At 49.6% G+C, this 22131-nt stretch overlaps 1 protein-coding gene across 2 annotated transcripts in view; it reads right to left on the bottom strand.

Annotated features, from left to right (window-relative positions):
* Tg (thyroglobulin) overlaps positions 1 to 22131 on the bottom strand; it is a 203508-nt gene that overhangs the window by 133738 nt on the left and 47639 nt on the right. For both annotated transcript variants that reach the window (XM_010629590.1, XM_033760858.1), the window contains exons 23-27: positions 19518 to 19634; positions 16696 to 16811; positions 14490 to 14598; positions 10958 to 11149; positions 6138 to 6308 (exon numbers count right to left, since the gene is read on the bottom strand). In XM_010629590.1, the coding sequence (XP_010627892.1) occupies positions 6138 to 6308; positions 10958 to 11149; positions 14490 to 14598; positions 16696 to 16811; positions 19518 to 19634 (705 nt within the window). The remainder of the gene's footprint in view (positions 1 to 6137; positions 6309 to 10957; positions 11150 to 14489; positions 14599 to 16695; positions 16812 to 19517; positions 19635 to 22131) is intronic.

The raw sequence follows: 22131 nt of genomic DNA, 5'->3' as shown, positions 1-22131 counted from the left end.
GTAATTCCATCTATCCAGAATGGCTCAAACACATCAAGGTTCCTGTGTTTACAGAGTTACAGTCAACTGTATGGGAAACTCGGCCTTCAAAGTGATGAACCCCCCCCACCCCTGCCAAGGATGACCATGCCCTGTGCTGCCCCTGTCGAGGTAGAACACTGGGCTGGGAACCCACTAAATTCTGTGTCAGAAATGGGCATAAACAGTGATGCTAGGACTTCTCAGACTGTCCTGCAGTGGGGTAATACTGTGTGGCCTTTTGGGCCTGCTCAGAATTCTCTCATAGTTTTCCTCAGCAGGTGGAAGTCATCCATAAGAGTTGGGGGAGTACAGCCTACACCACCTGGAGACCCAGGCGTAGGTGTCCGAAATTGTGTGTTGCTCTCCACTCATGGAGGAGGCCACACCACGGACACAGAGCTGTCCTGTTGTCCTCATCATGGTGCCATCGTCTGCTCATCATAAAGCTCAGGCTATTTCAGACTGTCACAGGGGAAACCAGGGAATTTAATTTTTAGATCTTTCTATAGTCAGATACCCCTGACAGACATTTTTTTTTCAAGAGAGTAGAGAGATAGCTTGGCAATACAGATAAAGTTTTCACAGTGTCTTAGTGGATACATTATGGTTCTTGCTCAGCCTGTAAGAGCGGGTGAAATGACATCTCCAAGATGTTTCGCTGCTCTCAGATGTAAGTCGTTGTAGTTTACCTTGTGAATCACAAGGAAAGTAACAACCCGGTAGTGTCTTTACCATTACAATGATTGCCAGGTCATGTAGGAGGTTAGAGGTAGACAGAAGGTCCCCACCCGCTCTGCCAAGGAGAACGGAACTGGACCACTGAAGCTGACTTTTGACCCTGATGGGACTGGAGACAGTGACAGAGAACGACACGGACGAGATTTCCTAAGCAGCCTTTTCCTGCCATGTCTGTCTTTCCACAATTTAACATCTCCAGAGATGCAGTCTTTTCCCCCCGTCTTTTTGTCAATTTTCTAAAAATGCACTGTTTATCGCTGAAGATGCTATAGAAGCTGAAATTCAAAGCCACTTCTTTGAGAATTGCTCATTCCCTGGGTAGTTCTCAGGTAAATAGAAACATGATTTTCTCTAGCTAATCTGTCTTTTGTTTCAGGAATCCACTCCAATTAAGAAAAAAAATTTTTTCTTCCCTTGTAACATTTTGAGCCACCACTCACCAGCTCTGTCCCCAGAGCACCTCTTTCCACAGTCACATCTAATGCTGGCTCCTAGGCCTCTCCATCATGGCACCGGTTTTCTCTCTGCCTGGCACCCTCATCCATCCATCTCATTTGATTTGCATCTCCTCACTCTTTAAGAATCAGATTTGTTACACACACTGGCACATGCTTATAATCTCAGCACTCTGGGAGGCTGAGGCAGGAGGATGACAAGTTCTAACTCAGCCTGGGAAACTTAGTGACTTAGTGAGACCCTGACTCAAAATGAAAATTTAATAAGGGCGTGGGGATGCGGCACAGCACTAAAGCTCTGAATTCATTTTCCAGTACTAGAAGAAAGAACAAAGGAAGGAAAGGAGGGAGGGAGGGAAGGAAGGACAGAGAGAGAAAGAGAGGGAGGGAGGAAAGAACAAAGCAAACAAGGAAGAAAGGAAGGGAAAATAAGAAATGAAAGAAAGGAAGGAATGAAGAGAGAAGAGAAGGTAAGGGAAAGGGAGGAGAGGGGAGGGGAGGAGAAGAGAAAGCAAGCAGCTGGCTTTGAAGGCCTCCGCACTTGACCTCCCCTCCTGGCTTTGCACAGCACTCAAAGAACACCTGTCCACAATCTCACATCCAGTGGCCAGTGGCAAGATTCCTGAACTCACTATGAGCTTCTTGAGGTGAGGACAAGGCCTGATTCCTTTGACCTCTCCCACCCACAGCACAGTCCTTGGTGAGCAAGTGGTGGTTACCACACGAATGAACACAAAGAGAAATGAGTGGGAGGAAACCAGTGACTCAGAGTGCGCACAGCCTCCCCAGTAAATGCAGAGCCCTTCTTCCATGCAAGAGAAGTCTGCCACCGCATGTGTCCTTCTGAGGCAGAATCCGGACCTCCTCTCCATCCCCAACACTTGTCTAGTTCTGCTCGCTGGTTTTAAGAAGGTCCACGAAACCAAGGCATTATTTCTCCTCCTCCTTGCTACACAGTGAGGATGTGACTTCTGGGACATCTCTGCCATTCCTTCCATAGTCACAGGGCGAGGCTGTCCCGCTGCCCAGACAGGCCCTCCTGCCATCCACACGTCCACACTGAGAGCCCGTGTGTGTGGTGTGTGCCTGAGTCTGCAGGGTGGGTGGAGCTATGCAGCAGTCCTCAGTACCCACAGAGTACTCCTGTGGAGAGACCAAGAGCTGCACCTGTGGCCGTCAGGTTTAACCTCGGCCCTTGGAGTAGGCAGGACCCCACACTGGAGAATGCACTCCAAGAGCCATGAAGAGCCAGTGCAAGCTGCCGTCCAAGAGCCCTGGCCCCCAGAGAGGAGCCACAGGTAGACCAGCTCCTCCGTCCCCTACTAACGCACCAGCCACCCCAGCAGCACAATGAACATGAAGTTCATGCATGTGTTGGTCCGTGGAGTTGTTCCAGATGTGGGCATCGCTCTGACTCTTGCAAGAAAAGAATGCAACAGTGAGAGTCACTGACACCAAACAGCCTCCTAGTGCGGGAATAGCAGGCACCAGGTAGCACTACTAAGCATTCATTCAAAATGAATGCAGGCCCGTTTCTGACAAGGCCTTTTCCTCTTACCAGATATTAAGTCTTTATGCAATTAAGGTCATCTCATCTGCCTGTTTTTCACTCGTTTGTACTTCAAGACATTGTGAGGTTATTCATATGCAGCCCCTAAGACTTCTAAGCCATTTTTATTAGAAACCAGAAAGCTGATCAAACCAATGCCAATAGTTTAAATCACCCAGATACTCATGAGAAATATGGGAGACAGCAGACACTGGCTGCCCCTGGGGTGGAGTCTAACCACTGAGCAGAGGTGAGTGACGCAGCATTCTGTGTGGCTACAATCACTGTCAATCCACTAAGGTGGCAAACAGGAGGTCCCTGGACTCTAGTAATGTCCCAACCTGTCGCCCCCAGCAAGCCCGGGAGCTCCCACAGTAGGAACCAGGTGGGCCACCATTAGAGTCCAGCCCCTGGCTGGTACCTCTCACCTATGTGGCAGGCATTTAGCACTGAGTGAAGGAGATGAACGCAAGGCTGGGGCCACTGGCGAGGACCACCACCAGCTCTCCTCCACTCACCTCTGCTGCTCAGCCCTGACCTGGTAGCCTTCCTGGATCACTTGTCCTCTTCCCCCAGGAGCCCCTTAAAATCCTCGAAGTGGAATTTCCTGTCACCTGGCATGTGTAGCACAGCTCTGGAATGCAGCCAGGCACAGAGGGCACTGCGGGGTGAGTCTCCATGACCAGATACTGGCTTTGCTGGTACAATGACAAAGACAACTCATAACAACTTTCTGCTTCCAGAAAGTCTTGTGGGGACCACATCAGCAGAATGTGGCACTGAGGGGCATGGTGGAGGCAACTCTGGTCTCCAGAGCTGAAGATTTGAGCCCCAGCCATGGCACTAACAAGAAGTACATCATGTCACAGCTCTGAACTGCGCTCTCATCAGACTGTCCAAAGCTTCACTGAGCTGGTGGATGTGAAAGCACTTTGCATAATGAGTACAGATTTTGACCTGCTTCCTGCCTTGAATTTAGTCTACACCGGTGGTCGCAAGCCTATGGCATGAGTGCTGCAGTGGGCTGTTTGGATCATTGAAAGCTCTAAAAGGTTCGTTGTCATTGTCTATACTGTTGGGTTGTGATTTCCTACAGGTAGCAACAACCAGTTCACTTGTGCTGCCTAAGTGACCGCTGATTCCCTAGTAAAGAGCCGCTGCTGACCCAGACCTTGGCAGGATCAGCAAGCTGACTGGACAGCAAGGTGCCCTGCGCAGGCTTCATAGGATGCACAGTTGGGAGCCAGGAACAGTACCTCCTGCTACAGCCTGTGCGGCACTCCAGCACCTTTCAGGATCATACAAAGCATCCCCCTCTGTAGATGGAGATCCAGAGGCTCAGGTTGGGTAAGTGCCTCAAATAAAGCCACAGAGCTGGGGGGAAAGCAGGATTCTGTTCCAGGTACAGTAAAACCCAAGCCATTGCTCCACACTCCCTCCTCCTGCCATGTTCCAGGCACTCCTCTGCATGCCTCAAGCACCCTCCCCTCACAGCCAGCCTCCCCAGGAGTCAGGAGTTGCTACTGCCACAGTTGGGAAGACACAGCCTGGAAGGCTATGCACACGGTTAACATCTGCACTGTGTTTGCATCCAGAAATTGTTCCAGAGTCTGTTTTACAGCTATCTTACTTCAAAGGAAAAGACGCTGGCTCTCGGAAGCTTTAGGAGGGATAGAGTTTGCTGCCAAACTCTGGCGTGGTTTGGTTTTTCCTCCTATATCTCATCTTCTATTAATCCATTCTATGCTTCCCCTTCAGTTGTCCATATTCCTGGAACCCTCATTCCTCTTTCCCTCCAACAATATCTTCTGTTAGGGAAGGCCATCTATCACTCGCCTCTAGTGAGAATTAAATCACTATTTCTTATTATAGAAAAGAAGGATTTGTTATCTATTGTTCTCAGTAAAAACTTTCCTCATCGTAAGCCACTTCCCTTGAAACTCTCTCTCATACACACACCCATGGCACTGAAAGAATCCAACGCCTTCAAAGGTCTTTCAGTAATTACTCCTTTCCAGAAAGACCAGTTGAGGCACATTCTTTACATCTTGGGCACATACCAAGCACATGCTCTGGGTTAAGCAATCCCTTCTTGATTTACTGCCCAGGAATATGTTATATTCCTTCTGGAAATACCTGCTTTCACCTTGGGCTACCTCTTAGAGCAATGAGTACCAGGTGTTTAGTAATCCTCACATAAATAAGCCATTTGATTTTATGTACACCAGAAGAAATCATTTAAGCCTCATGGAATTCCACCAGATTCTGAAATAGTTTTCCAGGTTTGGGTACCCGTGTGGTGAGCCTGCCACAGATGTTGAATATATTTTCCATGCTAGGGTTGATGTTCAATGCTGTGAACCCAGAAATTAATGACATGTATACGGTTCAGTTCTTAAATGATAACAAGAAACAACAACCAACACTAAAGACAGTGAATGTGATTAGAATGTACACCTAAAATGCACCAATAAACTTAGTGAATAATAAGAAAAAAGACATCGACAGTGATGTTATCTAAGGTTGACACTGTGTCAGCCCCTGTTCTCCCACCAGTTGTCTGTCTGCCCACGGAGCAGTGGCCACGACCCTGGCTTTGGAGCCAGGATGTGGTTTCAGACCCAGCCTGCTACTCACTAGCTCTGCAACCTTGGGGATTTCTTGACACAGTTTCTTTTGCTGTACAGTGAGGACTTTGGGAACAGCAGGGTCTCCTGGAAGTGCTGTGCAAAGACAGTCACGGCCATGGTGTGGGCCGGACTCCCAGTGTGGGAGACGTTTCGGGGGTGATTGTCCCTGGAAGGGAAGTGAGCAGCTTCCTGCTCTCTTCCCACACTGACTTCAAGGGTGAAGGAGGATTTCTTGGAGCACAGACTCCTGGGCCCTGGGGATGCAGGACCTGAGAATCTGCACGTCTACCCCAGTTCCCGGCTGATGCTGCGGGCCTGACCCCGTGAGTGACACTGGCCTAGCCAGCTGCAGGACATGGCTAAAGGCCCTGCTTCTGTGCGTCCATGGAGAGGCTCTCAGAGGCCAGGAGGTGGAAATGGGGCCTGACTAGGGCACTCCTACCATCTCTGAATTGAGGGGTGGCACAGGTCATCAAAGACATGCCTTCTGGCTCTAGTGAAAAAGAAAAGCCCGAAGAGCTCCTGAAAGAACAAAAGGGAAGGGGCATGCCTGAGGTTTATGCTGTTGACTGAGTCGGTGATGGGCCAGTTCCAGGAAAGCTGCTTTCTCTGAAGCATCCCTGACATCGTTGGCTTTCTTTTCTCAAGTGTAGTTTCCTCAGAGGGCTCAGGAAACAGCAGAGGGCCTCACTGGCCAGCAGAGGAGCAATTTGGAAGGAAGGATGACGCAAGCCAGAGACTTACTTTTCTTGAACTCCTGGCCTCCTAGACGAAATGTCACCTGGTGGGACCCCTGCTCATAGGTCACCCCACAACACTCAGTGTTGTTAGCCTGCACCTTGGAGGAGTCTGTCCAGTCTGCAGTGTTGCAAAGGAGGACGTCGGGGGAGCTCAGCAGGCCGCAGACCAGGGGCCCTGTGGAGGCACAAGGAGAGATGTAAGAAGGAAGCAGCAGGGCCCCTCGGACACTCCCCTCTGCCTGGCCTTGTAGGTGGGAACAGGTGACAACAGTTTGGGTATAGACACAGACACTGCAACTCCAGAGCCTGGTTTTAAACCAAGTTCTGTTCCCAAAATGCCCTTAGAGGTCATCTAATGCCACTAAAGGGATCCCAAACCATGTGCTCAGACTGGCGACAAAAAAAAAAAAAGAAAGAAACTGCAAGGAGAGTTTTAAAAATGCTCACACCCAGGCCCCAAATGTGGGTGGACCTTTGTCCTCAGTTGGTCACAGGCTAGGGGCTTTGGGAATTAATGTCTATTGAACACGCACAGAAGATTCTGGTGCACAGCCCTTTCACTGGCCCAGTTAGGCCCCCTTGTTTTACAGAAGAGAAAACTGGGGCATGGAAAGGGGGAATGGTTTTTTCTGGTTACAGAGCAACAGTGGAATGGCCAGTGGGGAGCGAGAACCAGCCATGGAGCCCAGAGGCAGTATAGGCTTCAGAGGAAGCCCTAACACTGTGGTCTGGCCTCCCTCCCATTCGCCACTCTCCACTCTCTCTCCCCCAGCCTCTCCAGCAGAGAGACAGAGCTAAACAAACAAGCCCTTGTCCTGCTTCCGGCTCAGGACATCCATGTGACTCCTAGAGCTAGAGTGTTGGTGAGAAATCTGGTGGTCCATGAGCCGGGGTCCAGCTGGAAACAAAGGTCACCATGCCAACCACACCAACCAGCCTCAGGGACACTCGTGAAGTGTCACACGAGTCTCCGCCGAGACCCACATTCAAGTAGCCTCAACTAAAATATAGGTTCAGAGCCTTGAGAAGTTAGACTAATAACTATGTGTAGAAACGACCACTTGAGGTTGGCTTCTGGAGGAAGCTGGAGGGTTCTGGGAGGAACAGCTAGGAGGGGAAGAGGACAGGGGAATCACCAGAGAGTTAAGTGACTGCAGGCTGTGGTGGAAGGATGTGGTGGGAGTCTGTTCCTGGTCGTCAGCAGATCCAGCCAAAGCCCTGTAAGTTAAAACCCCAGACGTGCGTGCCCCCATGTGAGCCTGAAGAGGGTGTCATCCAGACCCTTTGTGGGTACCTCCAAGAGGGCTTAGCTGTCAGAGCCATGAGGTGATCCATGTGCAGAATGCACAGACCACAGATTAAATGTGGAGGGAAAGCAAGCAAACTGCCAGCCAGAAATATCACTGAAAAAAAGGACTGTGGGCTGACTGTTCCACAGAGCAACACTATTTTTCCATAGATGATCTTAAGGAAAATGTAATCAACCTTTCCAACTCGAAAGACCATGTGGTCTGGTAAGTAAGTAATCGAGCATCTGGGGAGACCTTGGCATTCACAGAAGAGGCAGCTGGTTAAAAGAGTCATCCTTGGTTTGATTAAAGGGTTTCTAAACACGGTGTGCATAAAGGTGTGTGTGTGTGTGTGACACACTTTCCCCTATCTGAACACTAACACGTGTCCACACCGCGTAACTATGAGCATAGGAGGAGTTCTGGGGATCTCTTTGATCTGTGTTCCTGCCCCAGCCCTCCATATCACCCTCACTCAGCTACCGCCAACTGACAGCTGTGCGCTCATGGCCGCGTTCTCACTCTCCACTTCCCGAGCCCTCAGCAGCACTCAGGATCCCACCGTGCTTTGCACTCACCACCTCCCACTGCAGTTCCCACCTGGCCCCTGCTCCAGGCCGCCTCCTCTCCTGTGGGTGCTTGTGTGTCCCTCTCTGCAATTTTCCCCCCTCTCTCTGCGTGTTTACTGGACACGGCCCACCCCTGAATATTCTCACTGTTTTGCTTCTCTCTTCCGAGAAAATCCCGCCATGCCCATGCCTTGTGGTACTCCTGCAGTACTTCTACTCCATACATGAACATCTCCTGACCGGATTTCCCTCTGAAACTGCAGAGCCCAAAAGACAGTTTATGAATGTCTCAAAGGTGCTCTAAATTTAGCATATCCCATGGACCGAGGACCTTTCTAAATATCCCTCTCCATCACCAAATCCATCACTGATATCTTCCATTACTGTCATAGGACCAGACCACCCTCCCTGGTGGAAAGCTAGACACTCAAGACTGATCCCCAACACCTCCCCCTTCCTGGATCCCCATATCCCTCACCCTGCTGCATCTGCTTCCTAAAGACAGGGCACAGTGTCTTGCTTCAGACCTACCCTGCCATCTCCTAGCCTACGTTACCCCTCCTACTGGTCCATTGCAACTGCCCATCACTGACCTCCCTCCCCACTTAAGTCCCTCTCTGTCACCTCCACCCTCCAGCTGGAGTGCTGGTTTTAAGATCCAAGTGGAGTGTGACACTTCCTTGCTTAAAACTTACAATGGTTTCCAACTGTTCTTAGAATGCAAAAATAGTTGCCAGTGCGGCTACAAGGCTCTCTGTGGCCTGCCCTGCCTCACCCTCCTGTCTCTTCACCAGCCAAGGCCCCCTCCCCTCGCTCATTCTCCTTGCTCCGGTGACCCCAGCTGACTCACAATCCTTGTCTTTGCCACGCACACGCTTCCCTCATGGCCTTGGCTTATGCTGTTCCTCCACTGGGACAGTTGTTAACCCTACAAATTGTTCACTACTTAAGTCTTCGTGAATAAGGGAAAACTCGTGCTACATGTTTTCACGATGATGTTTACCTTTTTTCAGAGCCTATTCATGAACTATCACCCTTTCTTTCCTTGGGATCTGAGATTAGAGGGAGTGAAGGCGGGAGGGCAAAGCACAAGCCCTTGGTGCCATGAATCACGAAAGCCGAGTCCAGTGCACTGTGCCGATCTCTGGGATTGGGGCACTGGGCGTGTCACCGCCTCGCTAGGTCTACTGACTCTGCTCTGCACCTGCTCATGTGCTGTCACAGGGACAGAGGACAAACGTCCGTGTCAAAGCCTAGGGGAGTCCTCATCTGCCCGGCAGGTTCGGGGAAGTGGGTTGTGCGTCAGGTGATGAAGGAGTGGAAAGCATGAAGAGGGGCCTGGAGCTGGCAGGGAAGGAGAGCACAGGATGGAATCTGAAGGAGGCTGGGAGCCTTCAGCTCTGCTGGACCTGCTCTTTGAGCTCTGAGGAAGGGAGAGGGGCTGAGAACACGGCATGTGCCTCAGAGCCGGGAGCCAGAGAAGACACTGGGCTGCCACAGAGCGGAAGAGCCAGCAAGGAAGGAGCAGTTCTGGGCAGGCGCAGGTGAAGGGCCTCGCAGGAGGGACCTCTCTAACCTGTGCCTGAGGGAGCGACCTGGAGGTGCTGAAGGGGTCACAGCCCGAGGACATGAACGAAGGCACTATAAAAACAGCTGCCTCCCAAAATGCCGCCTCAGTTGTTAATGTCCTTCAAAACGGCATCTCCCTGCCCAGCTCTGCTCACAGAGCAGAGCCCGTATGGACCAGACTCCTCCTCCTTCTTTGTCATCCTCCGTACTATCCCTGCTACAGAGCCTGGCCGCGTTCCTCCTCTCTCACAGGCCTTTCCTGACCACCAGGTCCCCTTTCTCTCACCTTCTGCCCACTCTGCACCTCTGCTGGACACGCCCCATATTCTGCCGTGTTTACAGAGCCGGGCCAGCGTGGGCTCAACACGTTCTGGCTAATGACAGCAGGCACGAATGAGAGAACGGATGAATGTCATGGTGCACTCTGCCTCTCTCCAGACACAAAGCTCCTTTTTCCTGTTCCTACTGCCCATCACGTTGGACTACATATATGTGGCAATGTATTAAATGCATTGTTCACTGCTAAAGATGTATCAGGTTATTTCCATTTTTTCAGTCTTCAGAATTTCCCATAACTTCAATGCCACCAGTCACCCCTGGGTCACAGTCTGATGCCGCCCAGGTGGAGGCAGAGATGACGCTGCTGGAGACAGCTAAGTCCTCTTGTTTCTAAGCTACTAAGTCAGCACTAACCCCAGGGAACAAACCATTGCCCTCGTGTTGTGTCCATTATCTTTTAACAAGTAGATATCCTTCCCTATTTCATGGACAAGGAGATGCCAACTTTGTTTGAGCCACTTATCCAAGACTACAGATCCTAGAACCAGGCCCACAGCACCAAAGTCCTGCTCAACCATCAAGCCACTCTACCAAGTCCCTATTTGTATAAATAGGAGTGTGCCCCCTGCTGAAAGACAATTGGGAACAGCTGTCCTATGGAGCGCAGGACCTGGAACACAGTAAGCGAGCAAAAGATGACTATAGACTGAATCATCACAGGCAACAGGAATGAGTTAAATTTTTTGACCAAGTGTGACCAGCCCTACCTCCTGGGTGGCAGGGGAATGCTGCTGTGGATGTCCTCGGGCTAAGGCACAGCTCCATCACTTAGCAAGCCTAATGGCTCTGAGGAAAATGACTTAAATTCTCAGAACTCCAGTTTCTGGGCTTGTAGAACTGAACGTAGCAATGAGAACACATCCTGTGAAGTGGCTAGCACAGTGGGCCACATGCGGAAGGGGCCGGATTGGGATCTGGCCTGGTATGTACGAGTAGTACCTTCTTCCTGGTTGTGGCGGTCGTCTCCCTGAAGTCCCCTGTGCCACATGTGTTCTGGCTGCTGTGTCTCTGTTTGTTCCCCACCCCATGTTAGGCCCAGTCCTTCTTGCCAGCCTCACCTCCTGGGATCTGCGAGAGGATGAAGCCATCGCAGCAGGCACTGCTTTCACAGGCAAGAAGACAGAAAAGGTGAACATCGGTCAGGGTGGCTCCGGAGGCTGAGAACACCATGGAGCTGTACAATCCAGAGAGTGAGTTTTGGAAACCAGTGGGTTCCAAGTTTTTCTGGCCTGCCGTGGTGAATTCTTGGCCTGAAGAAAGGCAAAAAAAAAACAAGATACAAAAGGCCTCAAAACTCTGTGGAGCTGAGCAGAGCTTGCTAATTGCAAACACAGTCTGTTGCATTGGCCCTAGACATGCTGAACAGAGGATAGGCCAGGAAACAATATTGTCACAAAACTGCTGGACTTGGCTGAGTGAGTGACAGAGGTGGAGACAGCCAAGGCTTCAGTCCTAGACTCAGAAGACCTGGACAGATGCCCCTCACACGTAAGAAGGTCTAAGCGTTCATCTACAAAACTCACCTTTATTGTTATTTTTATGATTGCCAGAAATAGCTACTAAGCTCTAAATACACCCAGAGGCACCGTGCCCTGGCTGTCCCTGTATTCTCCCCGTCCCCTTCCGCTGGCCTGCTCTGGTTGCTGTGACGTAGATCAGTGTGAACACCTGGCAGACAGGGAAGCGGGGTCACGCTAGTTATGCGCCCCTCCCTTGGAGGCTCCTGAATCCGTGTCCCATTTCACTCTCGTTTTCACCCTGGACACCCTCTGAAATGATCTTACTGCTGCATCCATCTTTTCGTGGGTTGGTGACTGCTTGCTCACACCTACAGCCACATTGCCTACAACAGGCTTGCCGCACGGAGCTGCCCATGATGAGTCAAGGCAGAGATGGCGAATCTTTTAGAGCTTTCAATGATAACAAATAGCCCACTGTGGCACAGGTCCCATAGGTTCTCCACCATTGAGTTAAGAGATGTGCAGGCACAGGCGCCTCCACAGGACAACACTAGACCACTGGCCACTAGACCAGGCCACAGAGGTTGTTCAGACTGGGGGTACAGCCTGCCCGGATGTGGTGGGGGGCAAGATGCTGCCCCTTTCTAGGCCTCATCAGTATAATGAGGGTTTGAGGTAGGCAAACTGAGGAACTCTCTGACACTCATTTCCTCTAATTCTGAAAGATCACACACACTGTCCAGGTCCAAGGCCCACAGCCATGACATGAGAGCAAATGGAACTGAGATACGGTCAAAGCTCTGAATTTTTGCCCATCCTTTGGACCATGTAAAGTGACAGGTGTGACTGACAGAACTAGTTGCCTTCAGGTGCCAAGGACTGTTCAGAAAATGCCTGCTTTCCTCCTTGGCTGTGACATGTCATTCAGATTTTACAGAAAAGAGTCTGAGCTTTCAGTAACACTGAGAGGCTATTTCTGATCAGAGACAGGGGTCAGGGGAGGCAGGAGCCTGGAGTCCAGGCCAACTCTGGCCACCTTCTCTCTCCAGCTTGCCAGGAGTCAGAGTGGGGTCGCTGTGTGGCTTGCTGTAAACCAAAGTCCAGAACAAAACAAAAGGAAGCTCATTTCTGCCCTTGATTTATCTTGGCACCTAGGAGTGTCTCAATTTCTCTATAATCTTCCCCCTAGGTTTCCACTTTTAGGGGTGGGGAGAAGAAGAAAATAACAATCATTTAAGAAACACAATTGCACTTTTAAGAATGTAATCAAAAGCTAAATCATGGTTTTAAAGAATATTTTTAGTAGGGGTTACTTGTTTATTTTAATTTTTATTTTTTTAGAAAATCATCCCTATGCTTTGCTATTTTTAAAGACAGATGGTAAAAATACTGTCATTAGAATAAACACTCAGGCTGAAATTTTAGTGATCTGGCACGGAGCAAAGAAACCTGAGCTCAGCGGTCTCTGGCCCCCAAACACATTCCAAGGTGAAGGCAGAGGTGTTGGGTACAGGAGGACCGGAGGAGAGATGTTTGTCCTTGCCTTGGCTAAGGGCAGCTGTGGCAGCTGGGAAGGTGGGGCCAGGCCAGGGCACTATCTTCCAGCATAAGTCTGCAGCTGAGCCCAAACTATCTGCCCTATGCTATAGATTTCAGAGACTGACAGCCAAACTCCCTTTACCCCAATCCAGGTCCCAGTTTCAGCTCCCACCGACTCTTCTGTTCCACAGCTACAGCACTGGCCAGCAGGAAATTTGTCAGCAAGGAAGAAATGGTCATAGAAATGTCCTGCACTTTTGAGCTATTCGCCTCATGCCAGTGCTTGAGCACTTCCCATGGGTCACTTTACTGCAACCTGATAGCCTGGATCCCCGTAGGACTCCGGCTTTACTGGTAAGGACATGGAGGTTTAGAATGTCCAGGAACATGTCTGGGATCACATATATGGCACAGAGCAGAGCTGGAGCTCACCCTGCAAAGGTGACTCCCGCATCCTGGCTGAGCCCTAAACCCCAGGAAAGTGAAGGCCCAGAGCAAGGACTGCAGGGAGAGCCACAAACCACATGCAGGACCAAGCTCCATGTTACTGGCAAGTCCATGGCCCTGATGGACAGGGGCAGGAGGCCAACAGGGCAGGGCAGGGCAGGGCAGGGCAGAAGAGCACAGGCCACAGGACTGTGGGAAGGCCTATGCTCATCCCTCACATGTTACCTACTGCCAGAGGGTGGCCTGCTTCCCTCTGCATGGTGGGGCAAGAGGACACAGTCACTCTGAGATTTAAGTCTGGCTCCTCAGATGACCAACAGAGTGACTGTGTACTAAAGGATGTTCTGCTCTCCTTTTTACCTTCTTGCAAGAGTTGCTGTGAAGGCGAAATAAAAAGCTGAACAGGAAAGTGGGCTGTGAACTACAACATGCGAACTTCTTGCTGCTCAAAGTGTGGTCCCACACCAGAAGTGTCCTCAGAGAGATTACTAGGAATGCAGGACCCTGCTCTACCACATTTACTGGCTCAGTATCAGCACTTCAATCAGTGGTTCCTACTCCCCCATGTAATGCACATGTGCTGCACATAGATCGGTCCCCTGAGCACAGGGCCTGGAAGAGGAAGAAGCCCTTAGGGGTTCAGGTGACTGGAAGGAAGAAGTCTGGCAATGTCTGGTGAGAGTGGAGAAGGAGAAGCTGAAGGAATCAGAAGGCCAGGGTTGGGGGACAGCTGCAGAGAGCTGATCCCAGGCCCCACTGGGACACCAGCATCACAAGTGGCATCAGGGCCTTACATGAGGGCCCACAGTTTGTACTTGCTGAGTTCTGCCAGGATTCTCCGCATCTGGGCTCTGTCTGGACTGTGGCTTAGAGGCTCATCTGCTGTGTGAGGCTCACACCCCACAGACGGGGTGATGGTGGAATCAGATGGCACAAGTGAGCTGAGCGTGCTGTGAAACCCACTGCAGCTAGTGACAGAATGCTCTCTGCAGGAGGCAGTAGGAGGAGCCAGCTGTAGCATGGACGCCAGGACACTGGTTCAGGCATGGAGTCAGACGAGGACGGTCTGCTCCCCACAAAACACCCTCCCAGAAAACGGCTCCAGACACAAGGGCCCCTGAGGCATCCAGCTTCACCAACCTACCCTTTTTCAAAAACACAGCCAGAGATTCTTGATTGTGGTTCCTCACTTTCACCTGGCACCTAAGGCTTCCGAAGTCAGAGACCTGCAGGCTCTCCAGAGTATCTTGTTTCTGCAAATGGAACGAAGGCACATCAATATCCCCTGACACTTTGTGGTTCGTTCAACATACATTTTTCAAACTAACCATAGCCAGGCACTGGGACCATGAGATAAAAAGGGAAAGATTCCTACTCATTAGTTTCTTCTAGCTTACTGGAGCAGACAAACATGGAAGCAGTAAATCAGCCCAGAGTGTGAGCTGTAAAGAGCCAGACGATTAGAAGGAGGTGTTTTCAGAGGAGGAGTGAATAGTTCTGTGGAGCAGCAGAACTTGGGAATGTCCCCCAGGAAAAGCAAATCTGGGTAAGGTTCTGGTGTATGAGCAAGAATTAGCTGGGTAGATTTTAAGGGAGGAAACAGTAGACATGAGCACCGGAATCAAGCAGACGTTTAGCCGAGGTCCAGTGAGAGCAGGACTGATGAAAGGAAAAGAGGAAGAGGCCAGCTCCCGGGAGAACACGGAGGTCCATAGCTTCCATCCAGGGAAGGTTCGCACACTTAGAAACGGTGAGCTCGCACTTCTAGAGGCTTCACAGTCTTAGTCACCACTGACCTCTCTTGTGATTTATGCTGAGCAATTCTTCCCCGTGGGTATATGGGAGAAATTTGGCTACGTGTGTTTGTGTTTTCAACCTGGTATTTTGCTCTCTCATCCTGGTTGTCAGACTCTGAATTGCCTGGGGTACTGATGGAGAGAGAGGCAAGAGCACAGGCCATTGGAAGGTAACAGCCCAAGCTTTTCAGGCAGCCTGAGCTCATGGGTGAGGTGACTTTGGAAAGCACAGCAGGAAGGGGCTACTGCAGACTGCAGTGGAACCTTTGGTCCTTCTGTGCTTGTTCCCTGGCAGGGCAGGGGCAGCGGGAAGCCAAGATGACTGGCCCAGGGGAGGCTAAACACAAGGCACAGGGGCTCCTGTAAAGAGTCCCTCATACCCCACAGCCCAAACCTGGCCCAGAAGCAGCAAAGCTGAGAAGACTAAAGCACGACCTGGGACTGCAGACCCCAGCGTGGGGCATGATGGGCTGACCACAATGACCAATATCCCAGCCTTGCCCTCACCCCCAACAGGGCACTGCAAGCCCAGGAGCCTTCGTGATACTCCGGATGGGATTTCCTGCTAGCCCGAGTTGAGAAGGGTATGATAAGTATGATATGGTCATTGAGAATGTTCCCTGCAGCTGTTCTCTGAGATGTTCCACATAAGAAGGCATTCAGTCTTCACAATGATCCTACAATGTGGATACCATTATTATCCTGTGGAAGATGTGGGGACTCTGAGGGACCAAGGACCTAAACACCAACAAGCAAGTAGTGGAGCTGGGAATGCTCCCCCACCACTCTTCTGTACATCCTGTAGCTACCGACTCTACAGACCCCAGCTCAAGGCCCTGAAACCCCACCTCTTTCAGGATGCCACTCTGAGTCCAATTTCACATACAAGTGCATGGGCGTGCAATGTACTAGTGTCTGTGATTTCACAAAACTGTCACAGGTGTGCATGGCCATAACTGAGGGCATGGGAAGCGGATAATGCACATCCAGGGTATGAACAGCTTCGCTACCACTGAAAAGATCCAGATCCAGATCCCAACTCTCATGAGGAAATCAAGGTAGAAGGAGCACATGGGAGAAAATATTAGCATTTAAAAAGTTCTAAGTGCATGGACACTTTCCAGAGGATGCATATGAAACATGTATGTAAAATGGAGATTCAACCAGGCTTAGGAGTCAGAAAATTAGGATGGGACATTTTGGTTTTCACTGGAGACCCATCTAGGACTTGGAGGGACAGGCAGTGTTGGGGGCCATGACAATGACCTTGCCCGTGTGGGCTCACGCTGCTCTATGAAGCCAGTGGTGGGGGGACTAGAAGTGAGGGCTCAGTGCTGTCTCTTGTGTGACTCCCTGGGAAGTGACACTGCTGCCTCTGCCTCTGCAGTCACTCTCAGGCCTAGTGCAGCTTCGGTTCCCAAAGTCCCGTCTCTGAAGAACGGGAGGCCATAAGATCAGCTGTGACCATCTCACCCCATCGCCTCCTCAGCCCTCTCCGTGGCACTGGAGTGTGTCTGACATGGAACAGCCAGGGAGCCTCACACCATGCCTCACCTGGGCAGAAGTGGTACAGGCGAAGCTGTCGCTCGTCCAGCCATAGAAATCACACGTGACCCCTGGCTCTGTGGTGAACACCGTGAAGAAGCTGCAGGCCTCATCCTGTGCGCAGTCTGCAAACATGTGAGCAACAGTCACCACCAGCCTCAGCGAGACGGTGACACTCGGGCACACTCTCACAACCTCCGCACACACATTCGGACTCATGATGTGCAGGACTTCTCCACTTTGAGGACCAGGCCTGGTATCCACCGAGATCACACTGAGACCCCCTGAGTTTGAGGTTGTGCTCCTCACCAGACAGCTGAGGTGGGCCCGGGGGTGGGGGACATGACAATACATTTCTTACAAGGGGTTCTCCCAAGATAAGAGGCCCCGTTTCACCCTGCAGGCCCAAGTCTGCTTTGCTCTCCCTGTACCACAGGCATGGAGCGCAGTGCCCAGCACACAGAAGGCTCAGAGTTGGTTAAATGAATGAATGAAGTAATCATAGTTTCTTAAACCGAGCCATGTTCAGCTGTGTAAAGCTCATGAGTAGTGATAGCTGCTCATACCAAGAATGGAAGATTTGGGTAAAAAAAAAAATGTGAGTTGGCTGGAAAAAGAAAATTTACAAATGTGCAAGCAGCATTTGAGGTACAGACACTGCTGAAGTGTCTGCATAAGTGCTCACGAGAGGTAAATTTAGAGATGAAGGGACAAAGCTAAGAACTGATTCCTCACATTTCACCAGCTTCAGGGCAAGGGAGAGCCATATAGCTGGTGGCTGATGTGTTTTCCTTTCCTCTGACAGGACAGCGCACAAGTCAGAACCTCACTGTGAAGGTGGGGAGTGGACCTGTGAAGACGGAACCGTGGGGGTGAACCCCAGCTGTGAAGGTGGTCCCCCTAGATGTTGTATGGGTCCAGCTCCCTCATGAATTGGGCACTGAGAAGCAAATGCTGAGTCTTTTCATCCACACATTGTCCAGCCCATTTAGAAGCAAAGAAAGCAGTTCACTCTGGCTCACCTGTTTCTGGACCTGAAGCCTACCTTTACTCAACTGTGTGACTTTGGTCATCACTGCAATCTCTGCTTCAAGCTCAGGGACAAAGCCAATCAGTATGGCAGGAAGAGTTCTGGATCAGTAACCTAGAACAGTACTGTCCACTCTGGCTGAGCCTGACCCAGGCCCAGGTCGGCTGCCATGGCCCCAAGCACAATGTCATCTTGTGTCCCACTGTATTACACCTCCCTCATATTCGCCACTGTACTGCTTGGACCTTTAGGAACGTAGCTTTTTTACCTGGTCCCTTCCTCTCTCCACAGTATCTACCTCTTTCTTTGCCACAATGCCTTGGTTTTCCTTCCTCTTAAGTAGCCCTTCCACCTTCTGTAGGATCTCCTAGATATTTAATATGGCTTAAAATGTGTTCCACATCATTTATATGTTCAGATCCTGACCCCAGCACCTCTGAGTCTGGCTAAATTTAAAGAGGAAGTCTTCAAAGAAGTGACTTAGTGAAAAGTAAGGTCATCGGGGTTGGCCCTAATCCAATACGACTAGTGTTCTTCTAAGAAAGGAGACCACGACACAGACACAGGCACAGGGGAAAACCATGCGAGGACCTGGGAGAAGACAGCAGTCTGTCTATGAGCCAAGAAGACAACAGACCTTGCCCTCAGAATTTCAGCCTGTTGAATTCTGGGAAATAAGTTTCATTGCCACCTGCTCTATGGTACTTAGTGATGGCAGCCCAAGGACTCTGCCACAGTGCTGACTGCCTGAATTCCCATGGATCACAAGTATTTCCTGTCTTGCATGGCCCTCTTTCATTTGTCTGACAGGACACTACCTTGCTAGACCCTCCTGACATGGTGGATTTGCTCAACTCTTACCTATCCCTGATACCACATTTCCATCCCCAAGTTTATCCTAGATACATAAACCATCTCCTGACTAACAAAGGGACCTGTCCTCTCTGCTCACCTCCTTCTACAGGACTCTGCAAGTTGTGTCACAGTGTGTGAGTGCACATGTGGGTGCTCCTCATGTCTGCTCATCCCCCCACCCCGGTTCCATTCTAGACCAGGGATGGTGAACCTTTTAGAGCTTTCAATGTTGCAAACAGCCTGCTGCGGCACCCATGCCATAGGTTCGCCATGACCGCCCTGGACCCTACAAATACCATTCATTCTCTATTTTTTTTTTGTCAGCTCCTTCTTCACAACCTACATTGTGTTTGTGCTATGAGCCGCATATGCTCAGCAGAGCCAGAGCAGAGATCCAAAACAGATTTATGCTAGAGTGCTCGTAAACAACTAAACCACTTCATTACCAAAGGAGGCATAATGCAATAATGGTTAAGACTGTAGGTTTAATATCCATTAGGCTGACTCTGAATTGAAGCTCTGTCACTTGCTAGCTCTGTGCCCTTGAACTTACACTCTCCCTGTAACTTGGGATCACAATGGCTACTTCATATGAATGGTGGTAAGGTTATGAGATAATCCATGTAAAGACACATGCTCGGTAAATATTAGCTGTTAGTACGACCTCTTACCTCATGGTTACCATAGACAGAAACATACCCTAAGTATCTCTGTAACGAACTAAATGTGTTCATTTGTCTCCTAGTATCTCATGTACTTCTTGCCATTTAGTAGATGTGCTATGAGCCCTACAATGAAATTATGGGTGGAATAAACATGGTGAAAATTAATCGAGTCATAATGAGTTTGACAACCTGTGCTTCCTCATTATGGTTTTAATGGTGCACTTTCTTGTGTTTTACTCACATCCCATTCCCTGTGTGCTCATTTCCCCAGTGGCTCTCACCTGCCAAGCACTGCATCAGTGGGGATTCAGAGCCAGGCACTTTGGACCTGACCATCCCAGGAGAATCAGCATTAAAGATCACCTTCCACTCGGGAGCCTTCTCAAACTTCTGCATCCCTGAAAAGAAAGCAGACTTAGAAAATCTGTCAGTGAAGGGTGCAGCACATTCACACAAAAGTGTCAAGTACAGACAGGAGGGAAATCATTTCGCACGAGCACCCTCTCATCACACAGTGCAGAGCAATTCCTACTGAAAGGTACTGTGGCAGGCTGTCCATGCCGAATACTGACAGCTACAATTTCCCTTGTTTCCCTCTCCCTAGGTCATTCTCAGCAAGTACTACAAAATATTGACACTGTGTTAACCTTTCAACTCATTTATCTAAACTTGGTTACTTTGTCAGAATATTTCTTTCCATAAAACAATTTAACCTCTTTCTGACACAGAGTGAACTGCTATTACAAAGAGAAATCAGGTTTTGCATAAATCTGGAGATGTGACTTGTGGCTAAGGCATGTTCAAGACAGTACTTGTTTCACTGATATATTAGCAGCCGCCTCTCTCGCTACCATCAACACACCATCCTTGAGGCCCACTTGGCTGGAACCACATAGCCAAGTACTCATGGAACAAGCTGAAGTGAGGAGGAAGAAAGAATCCGTCGAGGCTATGTGACTTGGAACCCTTCCCCACTAACTAAAGAAACATGGAGGGTAACTTAAGGAATGAGATTCATCCTCCAACCCGCAAACACCCAAGTGTGCTCTCTGGAGGCACCAACCAAAGAGTAAAATTCGTTCATAAGCCCTGAAGCACAGGAGTGTCAGTTCTTCGAAGATGCTATTATAAACCTATACGTGATCACTTATTATTACACGCATCTGTCATATATAAATGAGCCTGCATCGAGACTAGCTTTCATCAAGTCAGTACATGAATGTGTATTTAATAAAGAAGCAATAAGTCTAAGTAGAAAATATAGCTGGACCATCCAAAGCAATCTTTTTTTAGCTTTCATAATAAAACCATGAAAATAAAATAAAAATAAAATGGGGCTGGAAGAAGAAAGCATTAATATAGAAATGGCATGCTTTAAGGCTTCAGAAATCTTGACATAGAAAAGCCTTCTAAGTTTACAAAGTGGTCCTTCCACTTTGATCACTGAAGTTGCTAAGTTCACAGGCTCAGTCCCTACTGGGCCCTTCTGCTATTGTCTCCTCCTGTCCTGTGATTTATAAATTCTTGTTTGGAAAAGCTGAGCTTCAGTCCAGCAAATGCCATGATATACTCATAGAAGTCCCTAAGTCTGGGTTGCTATAGATCACATAATCAAACATTCTAGAAGAACAAGTGATATTTAAAAGGTCTTTCAATTTCTAATTAAATTCTGCTGACATTGTAGTCAATGTAGCCCTTCATTTCAAGAATCTGCTGGTGTTCATAAAAGGGACACTGGTGGAGAATCTCCTTCCCTGAAGACCTTAAAGAGAGTTTGGAGGAAGATGACCTGAACAATTTGACTTATCAGCAAATACCCACCTCTCTGGAAGAGAACAAGAAAGAAGCTACAAATCTAGCTCAGGATAACCTACAGCCCAGGGAGGGGAGTCCAGAGTGAATGCTTTGAAACTGAAATCTCACTTGATCCCAAGGGCAATGCAGGGACCTTGCATAAGCAGAATTTCCATTTAAGTAATTGTGCTGGTAGCACCACAGAGAAACTGTTGGACTGAGGCAGTGCAGAGGGTTTGGCAGTGGTGCAGGAGGGAGCAGTGGGGCATGGGCTGAGGGTGGCAATGGGTACAGCAGAGGCAAATCCCACTTAGGGAAACACCTGCCTGGGGAAGTATACAGCTGAACTCTGTGACCTTTGCATGTTCTGAAGGGCAAAAGCCTTCAGTTTGAGACTGTAATTCCCTTCTAAGAAGTAAGTTCCTCTCAGAGGCACTTGAGGGATTCTGAGAGAGAAGCTGACATTCCAATGAGGGCAGCTTATTAATATGGAAATCCCTTGCCTATCTAGAGAGGAAGCCTGGAGCTCCCAGCTTTGCCTAAGAAGCCTAAGATGCTGAAGACCGCCTGGGGCTGTGCTTAAACCAGCACCATGGGGAGGCATCCTCAGAGCTGTCAGAGCTGAGCTGGGATTGGGTATGCTTCTTCTGCTGCTGATTAAACCTTCCTTTGTGCTCTCCTTGCGGGGTAGAACACAAAGAGCGCTCAGCAATCCTCAGAGCAGAGCTGTCAGTGGGATGAGACAGGCCAAGGTCCCAGAGTGGCCACTGAACACCTCTGAGCTCCACACAAGTGGCTTCCTCTCTGAACCCTGTGCTTCACCTGGAAAGGAGTTGCCCAGTTGATCTCTTGAAGCCTCTGCTGGCCCCAATCCCCGCAATTGTTAGCTCTGCCCACAAGGAGTGAGACTGAGAAAGAGTAAGACTTTTGTTGGGTTTGTACCGTGCCCATGGGGACACACAGACCACCCTGCCCCAGAAAAGGCTGGGATTTGTTAGCTCCTGGCCAGAGAACCAAAACAACTGCCCTGAACAGTAGATGAACGTTTCTCACTTGGATTTTCTCTAGTGTTTGTAGTCAGGTGTAACAACTTCCCAGGGG

This window comes from Fukomys damarensis, unplaced genomic scaffold (genome assembly GCF_012274545.1).
Source record: "Fukomys damarensis isolate Sample0158 unplaced genomic scaffold, DMR_v1.0_HiC HiC_scaffold_5, whole genome shotgun sequence".
Taxonomy (NCBI): domain Eukaryota; kingdom Metazoa; phylum Chordata; class Mammalia; order Rodentia; family Bathyergidae; genus Fukomys; species Fukomys damarensis.
This window is presented reverse-complemented; position numbering and strand designations above follow the sequence as displayed.